At 40.6% G+C, this 17,576-nt stretch overlaps 1 protein-coding gene across 1 annotated transcript; it reads right to left on the bottom strand.

The window, feature by feature from the left end:
* Window positions 1–8,702: 8,702 nt before the first annotated feature.
* LOC103805505 (protein Wnt-5a) lies at window positions 8,703–17,511 on the bottom strand. The gene is made up of 4 exons (XM_009078157.1): window positions 17,235–17,511; window positions 15,830–16,095; window positions 10,880–11,172; window positions 8,703–9,284 (listed from the first exon to the last, which is right to left on the bottom strand). The coding sequence occupies exons 1-4, from the start codon at window positions 17,312–17,314 to the stop codon at window positions 8,826–8,828; spliced, it is 1,098 nt and encodes a 365-aa protein (XP_009076405.1). The 5' UTR covers window positions 17,315–17,511; the 3' UTR covers window positions 8,703–8,825.
* Window positions 17,512–17,576: the final 65 nt, after the last annotated feature.

The following is a 17,576-nucleotide window of genomic DNA, read 5'->3' as shown; positions in this document are numbered from 1 at the left end:
GTGATTCATTTACTCTTCACTGTATTGCAAGAAATGGCTGGATAAGGAAACCATCAGTCCATGGGAAGTCATGGGGCAGACAGCCACAAGCCACACACAGACTATTAATTACAGCTACATGGCTGCAGAATCCTCTGCTAACACGGTGCAAACAGGAACGGTATCATGCCAGTATTGCCACATCCACATTTTTGTATTCTCTCCTCAATTTTCCTCACCATGATTCCTTCTTAATAGGTGCACTATTAAGTAATTAAAAAGCAATAATGTAAACCAACCTTCCCCTATAAATACTGGTAAATAACAGTTTGCTCACAACTGTAGTTCCTCAGGAAACTATCGAGGGAGAACTATCCAATATACTTACCTGTAGATTTCAGGGACATTTTTTCAGGAACCTGAGGACTGTAATTCTTCAGCAGTCCAGAATTGTACCTACCAAGGACCACCAGAACAAGTTTGCTTCTCCCAAGATAGCTGATTTAACCATTTAGCCACCCACTCCAGATTCTAGTCTATTCTCATTAACACAAGCCTTGTTAACTGTACCAGGACTTTCCTACCACAGGATGAAGCTAAGAGGGGGGAGTTCCTACTGATTTTATCCCTGGGGACTCCTACACCAGAGTCACCTCTCTGGAAAATGTGGTCCCTGCAGAGGGCCAGGTCCTCAACTTGCACTGATGGACAGGGTGCTTTGATTAACACCACAAGCTCCTGACCCAGAACCTCAGCGCCCTGAGGAGGATTCCAGCAAACATCTGTTACCATTAAAGATCTCTGGTTGAGATCTACACCCAGAGAGGGCCAGGGCCGAGGGATTGCATAGTTCCTCTCTGAGGCTTAAACAGCACACAGATTTGTATGTTAGCAGAGCAACTTTTAAGAAAATCGGCATCAGAATAAGGAATGAGGAATGTGAAGCTATTCATTTAGTGGTTTCTCTAATGCTTCTCCATTTAATATTTGCAAATTTAATATTTACACATGCAAGCCTTACAAAAATTATGTTACAAGAAACAGCTTCTGTACTTCTTATAATAAACAAACAACCAAAAATACGTGGTATGTATAGCAGGGGGTTACAGCTGGGATCCTATATTACTTCTTAGAGTCACTTATCTAAGATCTAGGATCTATAAAAAGCCTCTCTGTTTGCTATTTACACAGGTGTCCTGGAGCATTATATAATCATGTAGCAGATCAACATAGCCTTAGGATCTCAAAGTATAATAAAAGTACATTAGGATCATGACGTAGAGGAAAAGAGTTGGCTACCATTTGACACCGCTCTTTTATTTCTTCCAGAAGTTCACCTAGGCATGGAGGATAGAGGTCTTTAGTTCTTCATGAGAATAAGATGAAGAAAACACATCTTTTCCTAATCTTGCTCACCTAGATTTTTAAATGTACAGTCAAGCTGGCTCCTCACATAAACGTTTACATTTTGCCACTCTTATTTATGCTAAGTGGTTCCACTGAACTTGACAACAGTAAGGTCCACAAGCCAAGGGTCTGACAAGATCTCTACTTAGAAGAGTTAGCCTTTAAAATAGTAAAGTCATAGTAACTTAAAGTATTCAAAATATACACAACCAAGGAGGACAACAAGACATGAGAGATGACAGTCTACACGATGCATAGATGTTTCCACATATTCTCTAACCACAGAGAGGATCAGAAACTATATTACAAATTAAAGCAGATTCTATGATAAAAATGCCCTCCAGAAAAGGCATATATCATCCCTTAAAAAAAACCAACCAAAAAAAACCCCACACAAACAAACAAAAAACAAAACAAAGCGATGTATTATACAAAAAATCCTCCACAATGACTAATCTATCATTTCAGTCAGCCAAATCCTGAAGACACAGGTTGAATATCAACAAGTTAACAATAAAATCCACTAGAATTAAGAAAAAGATATGTATTCAGTTCCTATTACATCTGACTTCATTAGAGCTTATTCTGCTTATAATCTGCTGTAATAAAATCCTTAGTTTGAGAAAAGATCTTAGACTTTGATGTGATCATATAGAAATATATATTGCATGCAAATGACATGGAAAGGCAACACTAGTACATCAGACCTCGTACTTACTGTGAATGAATTATGTCCTCCATTCACCAAGGCCTCCTGTCAGTTTTTTCCAAAGCATCTGTTATGCAGGATCTATACATACTGGCTTTGTACAACAAACATCAGGATGAAGAAACTTCCATCTCACATTCCCTACGCTGTATACAGCTGCTTCCTATGCCAAGACATTGCACCCTCTCCCATAACTTTTATCAGCTATTCAGATTCCCGTATATATTAGAAGAATGGAGAAAAAAAATAAATTAAAAAATCCATATATATTGCAATGTAAATCATAATACTTTTACAAACTCTTAAAAATACCTTATCACATCTCTGCAGGTACAAGCATGTCATCATGCTTACTGAGGATTGCCAGAGGTCATAACTAACAAGCATTCCATATAATGCATATAACTACCAAGGAAGTGTTCCCAGATTACCATTGCTGGATTTTGCTTACTTGTACACATATAAATACACTGGCACCGTGGCTTAAAATGGACATACTATCTTTGACACAAACAACCTTTTGCCAGCTTGAGAGCTATAGCAACAATAACTCTTAAAAAATACTCATTTGATGCATCTTGCACTGTTCATTTTCTTCACAGTGGGGTTTTTTTGTAGCTGTTTCTTAGGCTCCGGTTTTATTTCTAGTTCACTAAGTCCTCAAACTTGATTTACCTATGGGCTCTTTACCCATAAATGTACTATGTAAGATGGAAATATCATCAAGGGAATACTTTCATCCAGAGAGCAGAAATGCAGAAATACACATATTCTCAATTTTATATGAATGGCAATCAACACCAATGAAGACTGTGAACAAAGTCAATGAATTTCCACATCATAACTTGGTCTTTCCCTTATTTTCTTCAAATATTTACTAGTTCGTGCCTTACCAATGACTTTTTCATGCTGTGAATTCTTTTGCCCAAAGAAAAGCACAAAAATACAGCTGAACAGTATTTTATAGCATTAATGACCTCAACCTCCCTGTCCCAGGTAATGGCCAGTTCAAGTTTGCTCAGGGATTACCCTTTACTCCTCCAAGGTTGCCAATTTACAAAGCAGAGATACCTGAGAACCTCTAACACTATTTGCCTACCAAGTATTAGCTCTTCTGAAATCAATAGTCATGGAAAGTAAATCCCAGCCCATACTTGAGAAAAGCTGTGTAAAGCTGCAACTTTCTGTATGAAAAACAACAGGAATACCTACCAGGAGACAGGTTTTCTTTTCTGGTCGAAAAAGGAGACAGAAAGCAGCTGCTAATTCAGTAAGACCAACAAGCTGCATTTGCTGCACTCTGCTAACAACTGCCAGGTGAGCAGTAGAACACCCTGAGTAGTGGGTGGTTTCTGGAAGAGCCCCTCACCATGGAACATGTCACTGAGGTTCTGGGGGCCACCAGAGGAACTTGTCCTGTGGGGGCCATTTCCTTTGCTCAGTGTCCCAGAGGAGGACTTTTTAAAAAAAAATCTTTACAAAAGATGGATTCTTGGAATGGACTGGTTTATGAAAACAGAACAAAACCAAAAAGAATTGTGAGCCATGCTATGAACTCTACACTACAGTTTGCATTTTTTAAATTCCTCACAATGGATCTGGAATAAATCAGCAATGGGTCAAACCGGTTCAGAAAGTGTTTTAATAACTGCCCATGGAGTGGCCAGAGGTTCTCTGTCAGCTGAGTATTTTGACTGCTGCTGTTCAATTACCATTTGAGAAAGCAGGACTGCTGGGAAAGACAACACAATGTAAACCAACATTGGCTACAAAAGCATACAGCGTACCAATATTCACACTGCACAGCCCTGGGTCTCAGAGATGTTACCAAAACCAGCTTCACATCACACTGCTCAATGCTGCTCCGAGCCAGCAATGCTCAACACAGCCAAAGGTAAGAGGTTTTCAACAAATCAGGAGAGCTTGTAATATCTAATTTTATCTCTATAATAGAAACAGTAATTGACAAATCATTATTTTACATTTATAAAATATATGATGAGGAACATACCACATGCATTCTAGACTTTCTGTCTGCACTGGAAATCAACTGGGAAATTAGGAGGTATGGCGTAGAAACATCACTACGAATATACTGTATTACTGCTTTTGCAGCTGCAGTCCCAGAATTTGTTTCACAATAATTCAGTTACCCATGTTTAAATAACCAGCCAGCAGAAGAAAGGCTGATATATTTCATATGCATTCTCTTTGAGCAGGGGGGCCTTCACGTCTGGTCGAAAAATGTCAGGCTCATATGACACCACCAGAGTCAGGAGAGATGCCTAACCATAACTAAAAGCAGAATTTGGCCAACACAATTGGAAAATACCAGCAGAGTATATACAAATGCACACACGCAATCTCATATAAGAGCAGAGCAGGAGACAGATTGGATTTTTTAATCACACCTTTTAAAAAAACAAAATTTCATGTACAAACCCCTCACTGCACTCCTACATGGATCCTTTATCCCCCTGCAACATAAACAGACATACCAGAGCCTGGAATAGGGTAGGAGGGTTTTTCTCTTTTTTTTTCCCATTGAGGATTTTAAACACAGTTTGAAAAACAAAAGAACATATCTGGCCTGCCTTCCAAACTGACTTCAACAATTTTAACATTACCACAGTCAGCAATTATGTACATAAGATATACATTAATATATTTTTCTGTATTTTTAAGAGAACTTCATTTTTCCTCTTTGTTTTCAGTTTCCTCTAGCATATAGTCAAGAAGAAAAAAATAAGATGCCTTTCCTGATTCAACAAATCCACCCTTTTACAATGAATATCCTAATGGTTTAGGTATGATTTCTAAAAAATTCTTACTGAAAGGAAAGCAGCCTTTCTGTCAGCTTCAGTACCACTTTCTACAAGTTTTGTCAGAGGTCTTTGAGAGCTCATTCTATCAAACATATCCTGCAGACAGGCAGGATTTTAGCTTGCATCCTGCATGCAGTGCTTGACTTGAAGCTGCCATTCACTTCAAGTTTCTTGCCTGTTCTGGGTGCAATTCCTGGTAACACCTGGGGCTTCAGTGCTTTGCAAAAACAGAGCGAAAATCAGTATTGACAAAGCCATAACTGAACACAAAGATTTTAAGATATTGCTAAAACCCCAAGATTCTGAAACAGTTTTTTTAACAAAATTAAAGAGATAAACTTGGTGCAAATTAAAAACAAATCTCTTGTATCTGAGCCCACAATGACTATTTTGAATACAGATTATTTACTGCTGCCAATAAAGAAGTTTTTTGGTAACTTTTCTGTTATTGGGAAGAGCTTGAATACAATCCAGTCCAAAAAAATGCTGACTTTCCTAAATAGGGCCTGTGTTTTTGCAATAAAGAATACTGGTCAATATACAAGTGAAGGAAAACTGAACCAGATGTCAGTAATAGGACCACAGAACGTTGCATTTGCCCAGAATCGCTATTTTAAACACACGATGTTGGTCTACTGGTTTGTGGGATAATACATTCTTGGCAGCCAGAAGGAGTTTCGATATGTTAGAAGGTTATCCTTGAGCAAAAAAAAGGGAAAAAAAAAGAAAAAGAAGAAAGGAAGCAGAAGAGAGGTAAAGAAAGGCCACTAATTCAACAAGTTACCCCTAGCAAAAAAAATAAGTCATTATTACTCAAGAAATCAGGCTCAAAACAGAAAACTTGGGTTTTACAATAATTTCCATTTTCTGCTTTACCTCCTTACTACGAATACTTCATTGTACTGGGTCTTTTTAAAGGATTCTTCCCTCCATAATTGCTCAGCTTCTGGGCAAGAAGTCTAAGAACTGATGAGTTTTCACGTTGCAGCTCAAGCGCAGTCAGACTGATGTGGGGGGGAACCACCCCCCCCACACACAACCCAGACTGCACAAACTCAGCTCCGAAAACATTTCGTGTTGGAAACCTTTGCTTGCATGAGGATCCTGCTGCCATCACTGGGATTGCTGGAGGAAGCTGCTCGCAGGATCATGCCCCACTGTCCCAGGATCAGTGCAGGTAGTCCTGGAAGCTGCATGCACACAAGTCACATTAACCCAAGTCCCTATCCACTGCCAATTAGGTACTTTCCCATCTCTAAAATGCTTTCTAATTCAGAGTCATGGGAGTTTGAGATTGGTTTTTTGGTGTGGTGGTTTTTTTCCCTTCTACTTAACAAGTAGTTACATCTGTAAGTCTTCTTAACATAGAAATAAAACTTCAAGATGTACTTTGTATGTTTGGCGAACAAACACTTCCCTGTTTTACCATGTAATAAATTTAAAAATCAACTCTGTTCATTGTTTTAACAAACCCTTCTCTGAAAGATAATTAAAACCACTTCCCAATATACAACCAAAGTTTTATTTTTATAGTCTATCTTCAATTATGGCATAATCCTTTTTTTTTTTTTTTAAACCAGTGAAATATACAAATCACGCAAGACAGAAATATGTACATTAAATGTACAGAACAGGAAAGGACATAGAAGATTTACATATCTGAATGACAAGTAAAATATTTTACATTAAATAGTGTTTTAATAGCTAGGATCTTGAGATTCAATTCTGCTCAGACAAAAGTCACTAAAAAGGAACATGAGGTGATTCAGCAAATGAAAAAAAAGATCATGGTTTTTGTACAATAAAAACCAAAGTGACATATTCAATGAATTAGTGCTTTATTTATTTCTCTTACTTTAAAGATATTCTTTGCAAACATCTGAAGATGAGGGGTAAATATGTCCTTGTACAATAAATTAAGAGCAATAAAGCGCCATTAAGAAGCTGATAAATGATCAAGATGAATTTAATGATACAGCTTAAAGGCTTGTGAAAAGTCAAGGCTTTAGTACAACTCGGCTAAAGTGAAAGATTTTCCTCACTTGGTATCTGCAAAACCATTTTCCTTAACTTATTGGATGGGACTAAGTTGGAAAGAGGCATCTGAACCAAAGATGAAATCCTGTGTAACTACACAGCATGGGGGGGAACGCATGTTGTTCAACAAATAACAATTTTCTGTTCAAAACCTGAAAAACAAGGGCCCAATGCAGCACGTTTTGGTGTTGGAAGGTGTCTCCTTTCAGCAATAATCAATAATGCCCTCAATGTGAGAGTGGAATAGAAGCAATCTCCAGACCAGTATTGATCCAAGTGCAGGGTGCTGCCTCTACAAACCACTCAAGAAAGTCCTAAAGTTGGGAAGAGACTAACGTCTTTTTGATTATCCTTAAAACTTTCGAATTATAAAAGCTTTAAAAAATAATTAAAAAAACAAACCACCAAAAGCTTATAATCAATCTAAAAACCTGAAGAAATCTGATAAAGAAAATGAGGGATGAACTGCCCCTGTAATTTAGATGTTTTATTAATTTCTAAATCATTAAAATATATATGTACAAAAAGCTTTGAAGTATCAGACACCAGCAGACCACAGTTCTCCCATATATATGCAACTGCTCAAGTACAGTCTGAACAGCTGTAGTGTATATCTGCAATATATTATCTAAAGCATGTGTATTAAAGACATAGGATGATAAATTTGGTATTGCTGCAATGTTTCATTGAACTATAATAGTCAGTTAATGTTATTAAAATATGAAACTATTGTCTCCTTGAGTGAAAGCGTTCCCAAAATCTGCGAAAAAAAATAAAAATCAATCATTCCAAGAGCGGATATCTAATGATTTATTTTCTCACATAAAATTAGAGGAGTTATTTGTCAAGCTGCGTTTTGAAAGACAGCCAGCTATTACACCATTTTTAAGGCATTTTCAAATTTGGGGAACTCTATTTTCTATGGGCTTTCCAGGCTGGGAAACTGAAGCTGTTTGTAAGCAGCCCCCCTCCCCCAGCCACAGTGCTCCACACAGCCCACCCCAGGCTGCTCCACACTCAGCAGTAGGGAAGTGATGCTCTGTCACACCAGACACTCGAACGTCACAATTAGCTGATGAGGCCAAACTCTGCCTTGAAGAATATCTTTACTATTCACCAAGGCAGGTTTTTGCTCTTTTCTTTTTTCTTTTTTTTTTATGTCTCCATAGGTTCTGGAACCAACCCCAGTGACTCAGGGATAGCGCAGTTGAAGCCTTTCTGATCCTTTGCTCTTTGCCCTCCAGTGACACTGCATACTCAGTGGGCACAGTCAGATGTGCAACCGACACCACATTTCATGATGAATATACCCCTTATTTACAGAGCCCTACATGTACTGAATAGCTTTATATACCTATTCTAGTAACTTCTAGTGTCTGAAACCAAAAGTCATGGACAGGTCTGTGTTCCTCACATCCATAAGGATTGTTCTAACATCCCAAGCACATTACATGGTTGCTCGGCCTACTGCACATGTCTTACGTTCCATGGGACTAAATTAGGATATGTCAGATTTTCCCCTCAAACTACTCTACTGTTTGTAAGAAAAGTCAAATTTATTTTTTTTAGCTTTGTAAAATAAATATTCTCAGATTCTCCCCCATTATTGCCAAAAATATAAGCTGCACACAGTTCTGGGATGGACGCAGAGAGGGTTTCCAGGCACTTCTCTTTGCAACCTTTATATTTTTCTTTTTTGCTTTTTTTCTTCCTTCCCCCGCCCTTTTTTTTTCTTTTTTTATTTTCTTAAAAGAAGACGACAACTCGTTGGACTCTATAAATAAAGTGGAGATAGTCCTGTGGAAAGGGAGAGAGGCCTGCACCCCTTGCTGGCAGGTGGCTGCAGTTCCTCTCACCTCATCCGTCCCCTATTTGCACACAAATTGGTCCACGATCTCTGTGCACAACTTGCATTTCACATAGCAGCACCAGTGGAACTTGCAGTGGCAACGCTCTCGCTGCACCGTCTTGAACTGGTCGTACCCCCGGCCACAGCACATGAGTTCACAGCCATCCATGCCCTCCGAGGTCTTATTGCACAGGCGGCCCTGGGTGCCCAGGGACCCGGTGCTCTCGTTGCGCACGCAGTAGTCGGGGCTGGGGTCAATATACACCAGGTCATGGATGGTGGGGGCGTTGAAGCGGCTGTTCACTTGCACCAGCTTGCCCCGGCCGCTGAGTTTCATGGCAGCAGCACTATCGTATTTCTCCTTCAGGGCATCGCCTACCTTGCGGAAATCAGCGAGCTGCAGCCAACAGGTCTTCAGGCTACAGGAACCAGAGACACCATGGCACTTACAGGCCACGTCAGCCAGGTTGTACACCGTCTGGAGGAGCCGAGAAGAGAAGCAAAAACAATGATGAAAGACTAGCATGGCTGTGAAAGCTTTTATTCCCCTCATTTCCTGCCCTCTGTCGTATTCCCACTGGCCTCTTCACAGTATTCACCTTAGTATTCTCTCCCCCTTCTCCAATACGCTGGGAAGGAAGCGCGAGCGAGCAGACACACATGCACCCCCAGCACCCCTAACAGCCAGGAGGAGGAGGGGAGTGTGCTTCCCAGCCTCTCCCCACCACTGAGACAGCCAGAACAGCACACACACAACCCAGACAGCAGTAACAGTCAGGCTGCACTCAAATTTGAGGAATTTGCTCTCACGCCAGCAAAGGATTTTGCTGTTTCATTGAGAAATGTAAAACATCCCTTTATTTTCTATCTGAGTTACTCTCCCTATTGATCTCTGCTTGAGGCTGCAATTAGGGAAGAGTTAAGATTCCTCTTGCTCCTGGCTCAGCTGCAGCTGATTGTCTACTCTTGGCTCAGCATCCTCCTCCTATCCCAAATACTGCTCTGGAAGAGAGACTTCATCCAAGAAGAAACCCCTGAACACCTATGGGTGGGAGACAGAGCTACATAGCAATATCCTCTTTACAAAGCTTTGGCAGGGAAACCTCAGTCATTTGCCCTGTACAAATAGAAATAAGAGTCAGTGTTGACATTGCCCCAAAAATCCTGGGGTCTGACACATTAGATGATACTGTGGACAACTTCCACCCAGCAGTTACAGAGAGTCTTAACGCTGCCAAATGGCACTGCAAAGATGAGGTTGAGAAAGGAAAAAACTGTTTGAGTCTCTGTAAGCAACTGTGAAAGTGTCATTTTTCTTCTTGTTAATAGTAAATTGGCCTGTCCATTGCTTTCAGACACCCTCCTCTTACATTTAAATACTATTAATTTTCAATTATCTTTCATCCTTCTTCACCTTAGAACACAAGTGTAAAGTCTCCAGCCGACTATTGCTGGCACTTCAAGTTCTAGAAAAATAATGACTTTGGCTCTTCATATTCAGACTATTCAAAAAAAGAAAAGTTTACACCCATTCATTTTAGGCATTTTTGAGATTAAAGAAACCATAAAGACATGTTCAACCACAGAAGACCATGTTTTCTAATAGCATGGAGAAGCTTTTCACATCCTCTTAAAGCAGGGAAATGAAAAAAAGTCAGAACAATCCTGTGGCACAATTCCAGCTTGGGAAGCCCAACATATCCCTCCTCCTTCCAACACACACTGTCCTGGTTGGAAATACCAGCTAATAAAATTCAGTTCTACAGAGAATCCACAGCGAGCGGGGCACTTTTCATGAAACAATACAGCGGGAAATACAACACACTTTGGTCCCAGCCTTCCCCATGAGGAAGGCAATAGGACTGCCAGACAACCCAAACCAACACAAATTCATGTGCTCCCCACCCACTCACACCCTGTATTTGCTGTTTTCTTGTTTTGAGCATCAAAACGGAGATAAGTCGTGGTGGCCGGTCACTGCTCGGCACTGCTGTGCCCCACTGAGCCACACCTTTCCTCAAAAGGAGGGACACAGAGGAGGGCAGAGGGACATGCTGTTCTGCAGACACTTACTCTTCTTCCGGCCTCGTTGTTGTGCAGGTTCATCAGGATGCGGGCGCTCTCGTAGGAGCCTCGCTGGTAAACTCTCTCGCGCTCCCGGGCGTCAACGAACTCCTTGGCGAAGCGATATCCGTATTCGATGTTATCCCCACAGCCACCCCAAAGCCAGTCCCGGGGCAAGTCCTTGGGCCGTGCAGCTCGACTGCAGCCACAGGAAGAGAGCTCGCCCTCCCGGCAGGCACGGCTCATGGCATTGACCACCCCGGCTGCACTCACCGCGTAGGTGAACGCCGTCTCCCGGCTGCCTGCACAGAAAGACAAGTGGTGTTAGGGGAGAGCCCCCACACACAGCTCCCTACCCGCTGAGGAGATGGCAGGGCAAAGGCTTCACAGGAGTCACCAAAACTCATTTGACTACTAAAAGGTAGCGTAACCTTGAACCATACTTCCCAAAACATCTTCACTCCGAAAGAACCGTGTGAAACCACCCCATTAGAGCACACACACAGTTTGTGAAGAGTAGAAATCACTTCTTATTCATGTTGGTGAAAGTCTGGATGAGAGAGTGGAGAGGAGGTGGGGTCAGGGCTGGAACACAATGCCAGCAGGGCCAAAGCAGCTATGCCTGTGTGTGAGGGGCAGGAAGGGAAACAGGCTCCCTGTCTTTCAGAAGAAAGAGATGTTAAGTACAACTTTTAAAAGTCTGGTTCTTAAATTACTACTTCTCAAGCATGATTGATGCGCTTCACCCACTTGTTCCAATTTATTTAAAGTTCAAGCGTTTTACAAAGCCTCCTGGTATCAAAGGAAACGTGCAGCAGAATAACACACAACTTTCCACCCTACACATTAGCCAGACACTTCTGTAGAAGGCTATTTAAAACTAACGACAACCTGTGCTGTTTAGTATCCACCATTCCAGCTCATGTGAATATGGCAAATGAGTCCATGGACAATCATCTTTACAAATTACAGGGAAGAAAAAACCCTTGGCACAAGGCAGCCTTGAAGGTTTTCTCCTGCATCTGGTGCCCTTAAATGGAAATGGAAAACCTCAAGTTTCAAACTTTTGGAAGAAAAAGTTACAGTACCCACAATGTAAGATATGGCCATGTACCATCCTCTTGATGGTATCTAATCCCACCTTATTTAGAGGCTGACTTCCCTGATCACTTTTCCAAGGGTGCCAGAAGTTCCGACTACAACTAGCAAAGCTTTCAGACAAACAAGCACAAAACTTGCATCAGAGAGCACACTTTAATTTGCTTCTCTTCTTATAAGACAGCATCCATATTGGGTCTTTTCCAAGAAAGATTCCCAGAATGACTGAGAATAGACTAAATTTTTTTTTCTGTTTATATGAGTTAAGTTTTGTTCCCAATCTTTAGTCCAATCAATAGATCAAGATCTCTTTTAATCTTGATTTTATAGGATTTTTCTTAGGGAACAGCATGAGCCTTCGTAAAATTAGGGCTTTAAAAGGCTGTGTTTTGGGCAAGTCATGTATATTTAAGCAGCAACATTTTGAGGCAAAAACTCTTTGTACAAGTCATATCATGAACAGCTCAAATCTAATAGGAGCTTTCAAGCACTTCTGAAACATAAATAATTTGCAGTCTGGTACATATTTAACGTTAAGATGACATCATGATCAGAGCAGTTTTGTTACTATAACAGCTGTCATCCACTGGAGTAATTTTAGTAATAGATGCTGGATTTAAATGGGAAAAATCAGAAATCTGATGTCAGGAAAGATGAGATTTAAGGAAGATGAGAAGTACTTTGCTACCTTACTTACAACGGTCTGTTCTCACAGACACCTGCTCACGGAAGTACTTATGGGTATAAAGGGTTACAGGAGTAACCTTTTCAGTTAAAAAAAAATTTGGCTTTATGTAGTGACCTAGGCCTTACATTTACTGCAAATTATAGCAGTGGGAACCTCACACAGATTTTAATGTTCCCATTTGCTCTGTAACACACATTTTTGGATTAATTCCTTAAGCAAAATTTCCACTAGATTGAGAGGAAAGAAACATGGTCTGCTCCGGACCACAGGACTCGCCTCTTCCGTTCCGTTTTTGTTCTTTTTCATGTTTAGTTAGCTCATGCTTTCACATGGTTAACTATGCCGCTTATTGCAGGATTTAAACTCATAAAGCTGACTATTTTTGACTAGCTTTTGTTATTATCCTGGAACAAATTTCAAAGAACTTACTCTTAGGGGGAAGGAGAAGGAAAGGCTGGGGTGCAGGAAGGAGAGCTGTCCCCCAAGTTACCTCCTTGAACATTTAGTCAAATTATAAAATAGCATCAGCTGCTGAAGTAGATTTCCAGCCAACACTGCCTCAAGTCATCAACCTCAGGAACACATTAAGAGTGATGGTTCCACATGGATGAGTTACTCTGCATTTTCTTTACTTTTTTTTCTTTCAGTCTTTAGGCACAACTGTGCTTTCCTTCACTGTCAAACATATCTGCCTTTTCCCACAATCCAGGATTTCTCTATTGTAGCCATGGCAAGGAAACACACATTCCAAACACGTTCAGGTCCCCTCTCTCCCATATATATAAAACATAGAAATGGAACTGTTCAATATACACACACTGTAGGAAGCCACCCACAGAGCACGAGGCTGAGCTTTACACTTGATCTGAGTAAGTCTGCAAGAACAGAACAATTTTTTTTTTATACCTGAACCTAAGATACAAAATGTTCTTTGTGTTGCATTTTAAAAGCATTCAACATCAGGCTGCAGGCAGAATAAACTGGACCCTGACCACACGGAGCTGTTGGGGGAGGATCCAGTTATTTTGTTTTCTATTAGCACTTCCTAGCCATATGCAAAGCCCAAGTGCAGCCTGCCCAGGGCTGGCCACAAAGCCAGGAGACAGGACAAGGTGGGGAAGGCAGTGAGGACCATGGCTTGACCTGGGAACCAGCACCTAAGGAGAGCAGTGCAGAACACAAGCCATAAAATTTTGCAGTTCAGTAAGCCACAGAGCAAGTTTCCAAACTCAATGCGAGGTTTATTTGTACAGCTTTAGCTAACTGTGCAGGGTAAATCCTGGAAGAAAGACTGTCCATTGACACACGGGGCCGTGGCTGTGCTGTCGGGCAGTGCTGTGCCCCGGCGCCCTCTGGGGCGATGTGCATTCAGATCCTGACTGTCACCTCACACTGGTGACAGTCCCTGACACACCAAGGTATGGTGAGCTGAAGTAAACTGAACCAGGCTCTGAAAGTTCCCATTTTTTCTTCCACACAGAGGAACAGCAACTGGTCATTACTGAGGTTCAGTATGAAATAATACAACTGTTACCCACACTACCTTCCTTGCTCTCAATGAATACACTCTTTACGGTCTAACTCTTGAATATGGCTATTAACCTTGCTTCCATCTGCAATTAGAGTAAGTGGCTTAATTACATGATGAATTGCTGTGTAGACATCAGCTAATACAGTCATATTCAGCAGAAGGGTGCGGCAAAGTTATTTAACTTGAAAGAAACCACCTTTAAATAGATCTGTCATACTTGGGGAGGGCAGAAACAACTATTCTGGAGGCAGACACCACAAATCATGGGCCCAATCCTGTACACTTCTTCACACCAATAGTCCCCCGAGCTAATTTTCACTCACCTGGATAATAAATATAGGCTGAAGCACGAAGGCCTAAATTTTAAATGGATTATTTTTCTGACATTTGTTAGATTACTAGAACAGAGAGGTGTACAGAAAAAGCTTTCTTTCATGTTACATGTGCTTTCAGACTCTTGCTTGGTTAAGGCAAAAAAACAAACTCTATGGGGGGCTAATACTGTGCTTGCAAAAAGCCTAGGGAAGGTTGTTTATCTAAAATCAGCTGTTTCAATTCTGTACTTTTATGCAATAGATTTTTTTCCTATTTGTCTGACAATCTCCAAATAAAAACTTCTTTTAACAAAAATTGAGACCAAATGTGAATTGACGTAGTCCTTCAACTTTAACTGGAGTCAGCCTATTTACAGATGAACCTGGCTTGAGACTGATTTTAGAACTTTTTCTTTTTTTAAAAGCAGGACAGAAAAACACTGATATAAAAGCCTTACTTTAAATCTCCAACTAAAAAGCACAACTACATGGAATCACCAGTCTGACTTGGGAAAGTCAGAGGAAAGTTTCACCATGGACCCAGTTTAACAGCACTGGTTAAAATTTTGCCAAGGACTTTAAAATACGATGAAGTCTTTAAATGCCAGAAAAGGCAGGCAGCACGTGAGCACTGGAGAAGCACATTTCAAAGAGGATCTGATAGGGAAAGGGCTGGGTGCCCACCAAATTGTGATAAGATGTTAAACAGGAATCTGTCTCTCCTATGAGCAATGTGACTACATTAAATATGAGATACAAGGGCAATCACACATTTTATCCCGATAGAACTGATTTCATTAAACTTACCCTGCTACAGTACTTTTAAAATAAACCTATTTTCCTCAAAAAGAGAGAAAAAAAGTTACAATATCTGGAAATAAGCAAGAAGGAATGGCCTATAAACACTAGTCAACAGAGCAGCAATTTTCAGTTAACCTCTGGACCAAGAGCGATTTATTATGCAGCCGCTAACTTTGGAACTAGACATGGACATCTTTAATTTTACAAGACGCTGCTGGTTTTAATTCTCTTAGGTTGCCTTCGTTTTGTCTCAGGTTTTCTAAAAAGAGATTTCAGGGCCTCATTTTCCTTTCTCCCCTATTCCCATATGCAAATATATATTCCTACTTTGTTTTCCAAGACACATGGCTGGACAGTGGTGGGAAATCACCTCCAGCTAAAAATAATCCAACTCCTTTGCCAACTTTTTAAAACACTTGATTGTATACAGTACTCAGTAAGAACCTGGCAAGAGATTCGAGTGCAGAACAGTTTGTGCCATACATATCCTTAGACAAGAGTTTAATCACAAAGATGTTGCTTCCTACCTATCTGCATGACTCTGCCAAAAACAGAGTTGTTGTCCACAGTGCTGCAGTTCCATCTTCTGTGTCTGAATTGATACTGGCACTCCTTAATGCCCGTCTTTGCACCTTCTCCAATGAACTGCATATGATCCTGATACAATTGGCAGAGTTTCTTCTGTCCTTGGGAAAGCCCTGCTAGCTGGCTACATAGTGGCTGGGCTCCTATTATATACACCTCTGACATCTGAACAGGGTTCATGGGGTTCATGGGGTTCATCCCTAAAGACCTGCATAAAGAAAGATTTGGATTAATGAACAGAAGACTCTAATATAAAATAATTTTTTTTTTTACAAATCCATACATCCCAAACAGAACTGTAGCTTATACATGAGTATAGTTTTGCTAGTTTTGCTAAGAGGTGCAACAAAATCCAAAACCAAACACCTAAATATGAAGCTTTTGTTTAAGGACAGGCCAGGAGTTATTAGTTCCCATCTATGTGGTTATCATCATGCATTAGAGACTGAAGTAAGACACAGACTTGGAAGACTTGCATCTTCCAAGGCAGTCCTTTACCAGCTTAAATTGGCATAGTAAAAATAACAGAAGTACCAAACAATTGCAAGGCCAGGAAAATAAATAAAGCAAAAATGAAAAAAGCTCCCCAAACCCCCATTTGTTTTAACACATATTTTAGATTTAAGTCTGGATTTTTCAATCTGTTCTACTATAAACAAATAGGAAAACCTTCAGCAAGCCAGAAGTTAGAAACTTGCCACAGACTACTTCTAGCTTCTTCCGAATGACAACACAAAAACATAGAGGCAAGTATATTCACTGTAAACAAAATCAACTTTGTTTTCATAATTCTTAAAGTGCTCTTGACATGATACATTTCAATTAAAAAGTGGCCATTAATCCAAAAAGGATCGCTTGAAACAGCAGAGAAACACCTATTTCAAGAACTCCCAACATTGTACACTATAATTTGCCAAAGCAGAGATTTAAATATACAAAATATATTTATAAACATTTAAGTTGCAGAAAACTTCAAACCGAAACTTCAGTAGAAGTTTTAACTTGTAAATCAGCATTCTCTCTTATACATGCAAAATTCCTAATCTAAGGGAGTTTTGCCTCTCTTTTGAAAGACAGGCAATTCCAGTAATTTAAAGAGGATAAAATCCATAGAGAATCTACCATACACATTCTAAAAACTTCATTTTACAAGATGAGATCTCACACATTTAGCCCTATTCGACAGACCCGTTCATTTTACTACACAACGTATTAAAGCCAGCACACTACTCCCCTGCTGCCTCGCTCCTGTCGAACGCCCTCAGAAACAAAGTACAGAAGAAGCACACAGATATTTAATCAAGGAAATCTTGACACCCCTTTTTAAAATCAAGTCGATATGCTTACCACCAAGAGCTGGCTTCTATTACAACCTGGGTAAAAGAGGAGAAAACGGCCAGAGCCACTACGAGGTACTGAGAAGCCATTGTACTGCCAACTGTCCCCACAGCACCTCCGTCCACAGCACCTCCGTGGATTAATACTGCACTGGATTTCTAGAGGGGGGAGAAAAAGGATCAGATTGTTTATTGCTTCTCAGACCATTTTCGAGCATTCAAGTTTAAACAACGGAAGTCTCCGGGCCCCTTTTAACCTGAGCGCCTGGCCGGCCCTTGTCCCCGCCGCGGCTCCGGTGCCAGACGCAGGCACGACGCGGCTCCCGCGGCACCGGGCAGAACCCACCCACGC

This window comes from Acanthisitta chloris, unplaced genomic scaffold (assembly GCF_000695815.1).
Source record: "Acanthisitta chloris isolate BGI_N310 unplaced genomic scaffold, ASM69581v1 scaffold36757, whole genome shotgun sequence".
Taxonomy (NCBI): Eukaryota; Metazoa; Chordata; class Aves; order Passeriformes; family Acanthisittidae; genus Acanthisitta; species Acanthisitta chloris.
The sequence above is the reverse complement of the archived record's forward strand: the minus strand, read 5'-3'. Positions and strand labels throughout refer to the sequence as shown.

Excerpts from the sequence above, each read along its gene's own strand:
- LOC103805505 (XM_009078157.1), bottom strand. The coding sequence starts at position 17,314 with ATGGCTTCTCAGTACCTCGTAGTGGCTCTGGCCGTTTTCTCCTCTTTT. Across the intron at positions 16,096-17,234 it reads ATAGAAGCCAGCTCTTGGTG|GTCTTTAGGGATGAACCCCA; the intron begins GTAAGCATATCG and ends TTCTTTATGCAG. Across the intron at positions 9,285-10,879 it reads ACAACGAGGCCGGAAGAAGA|ACGGTGTACAACCTGGCTGA; the intron begins GTAAGTGTCTGC and ends CGGCTCCTCCAG.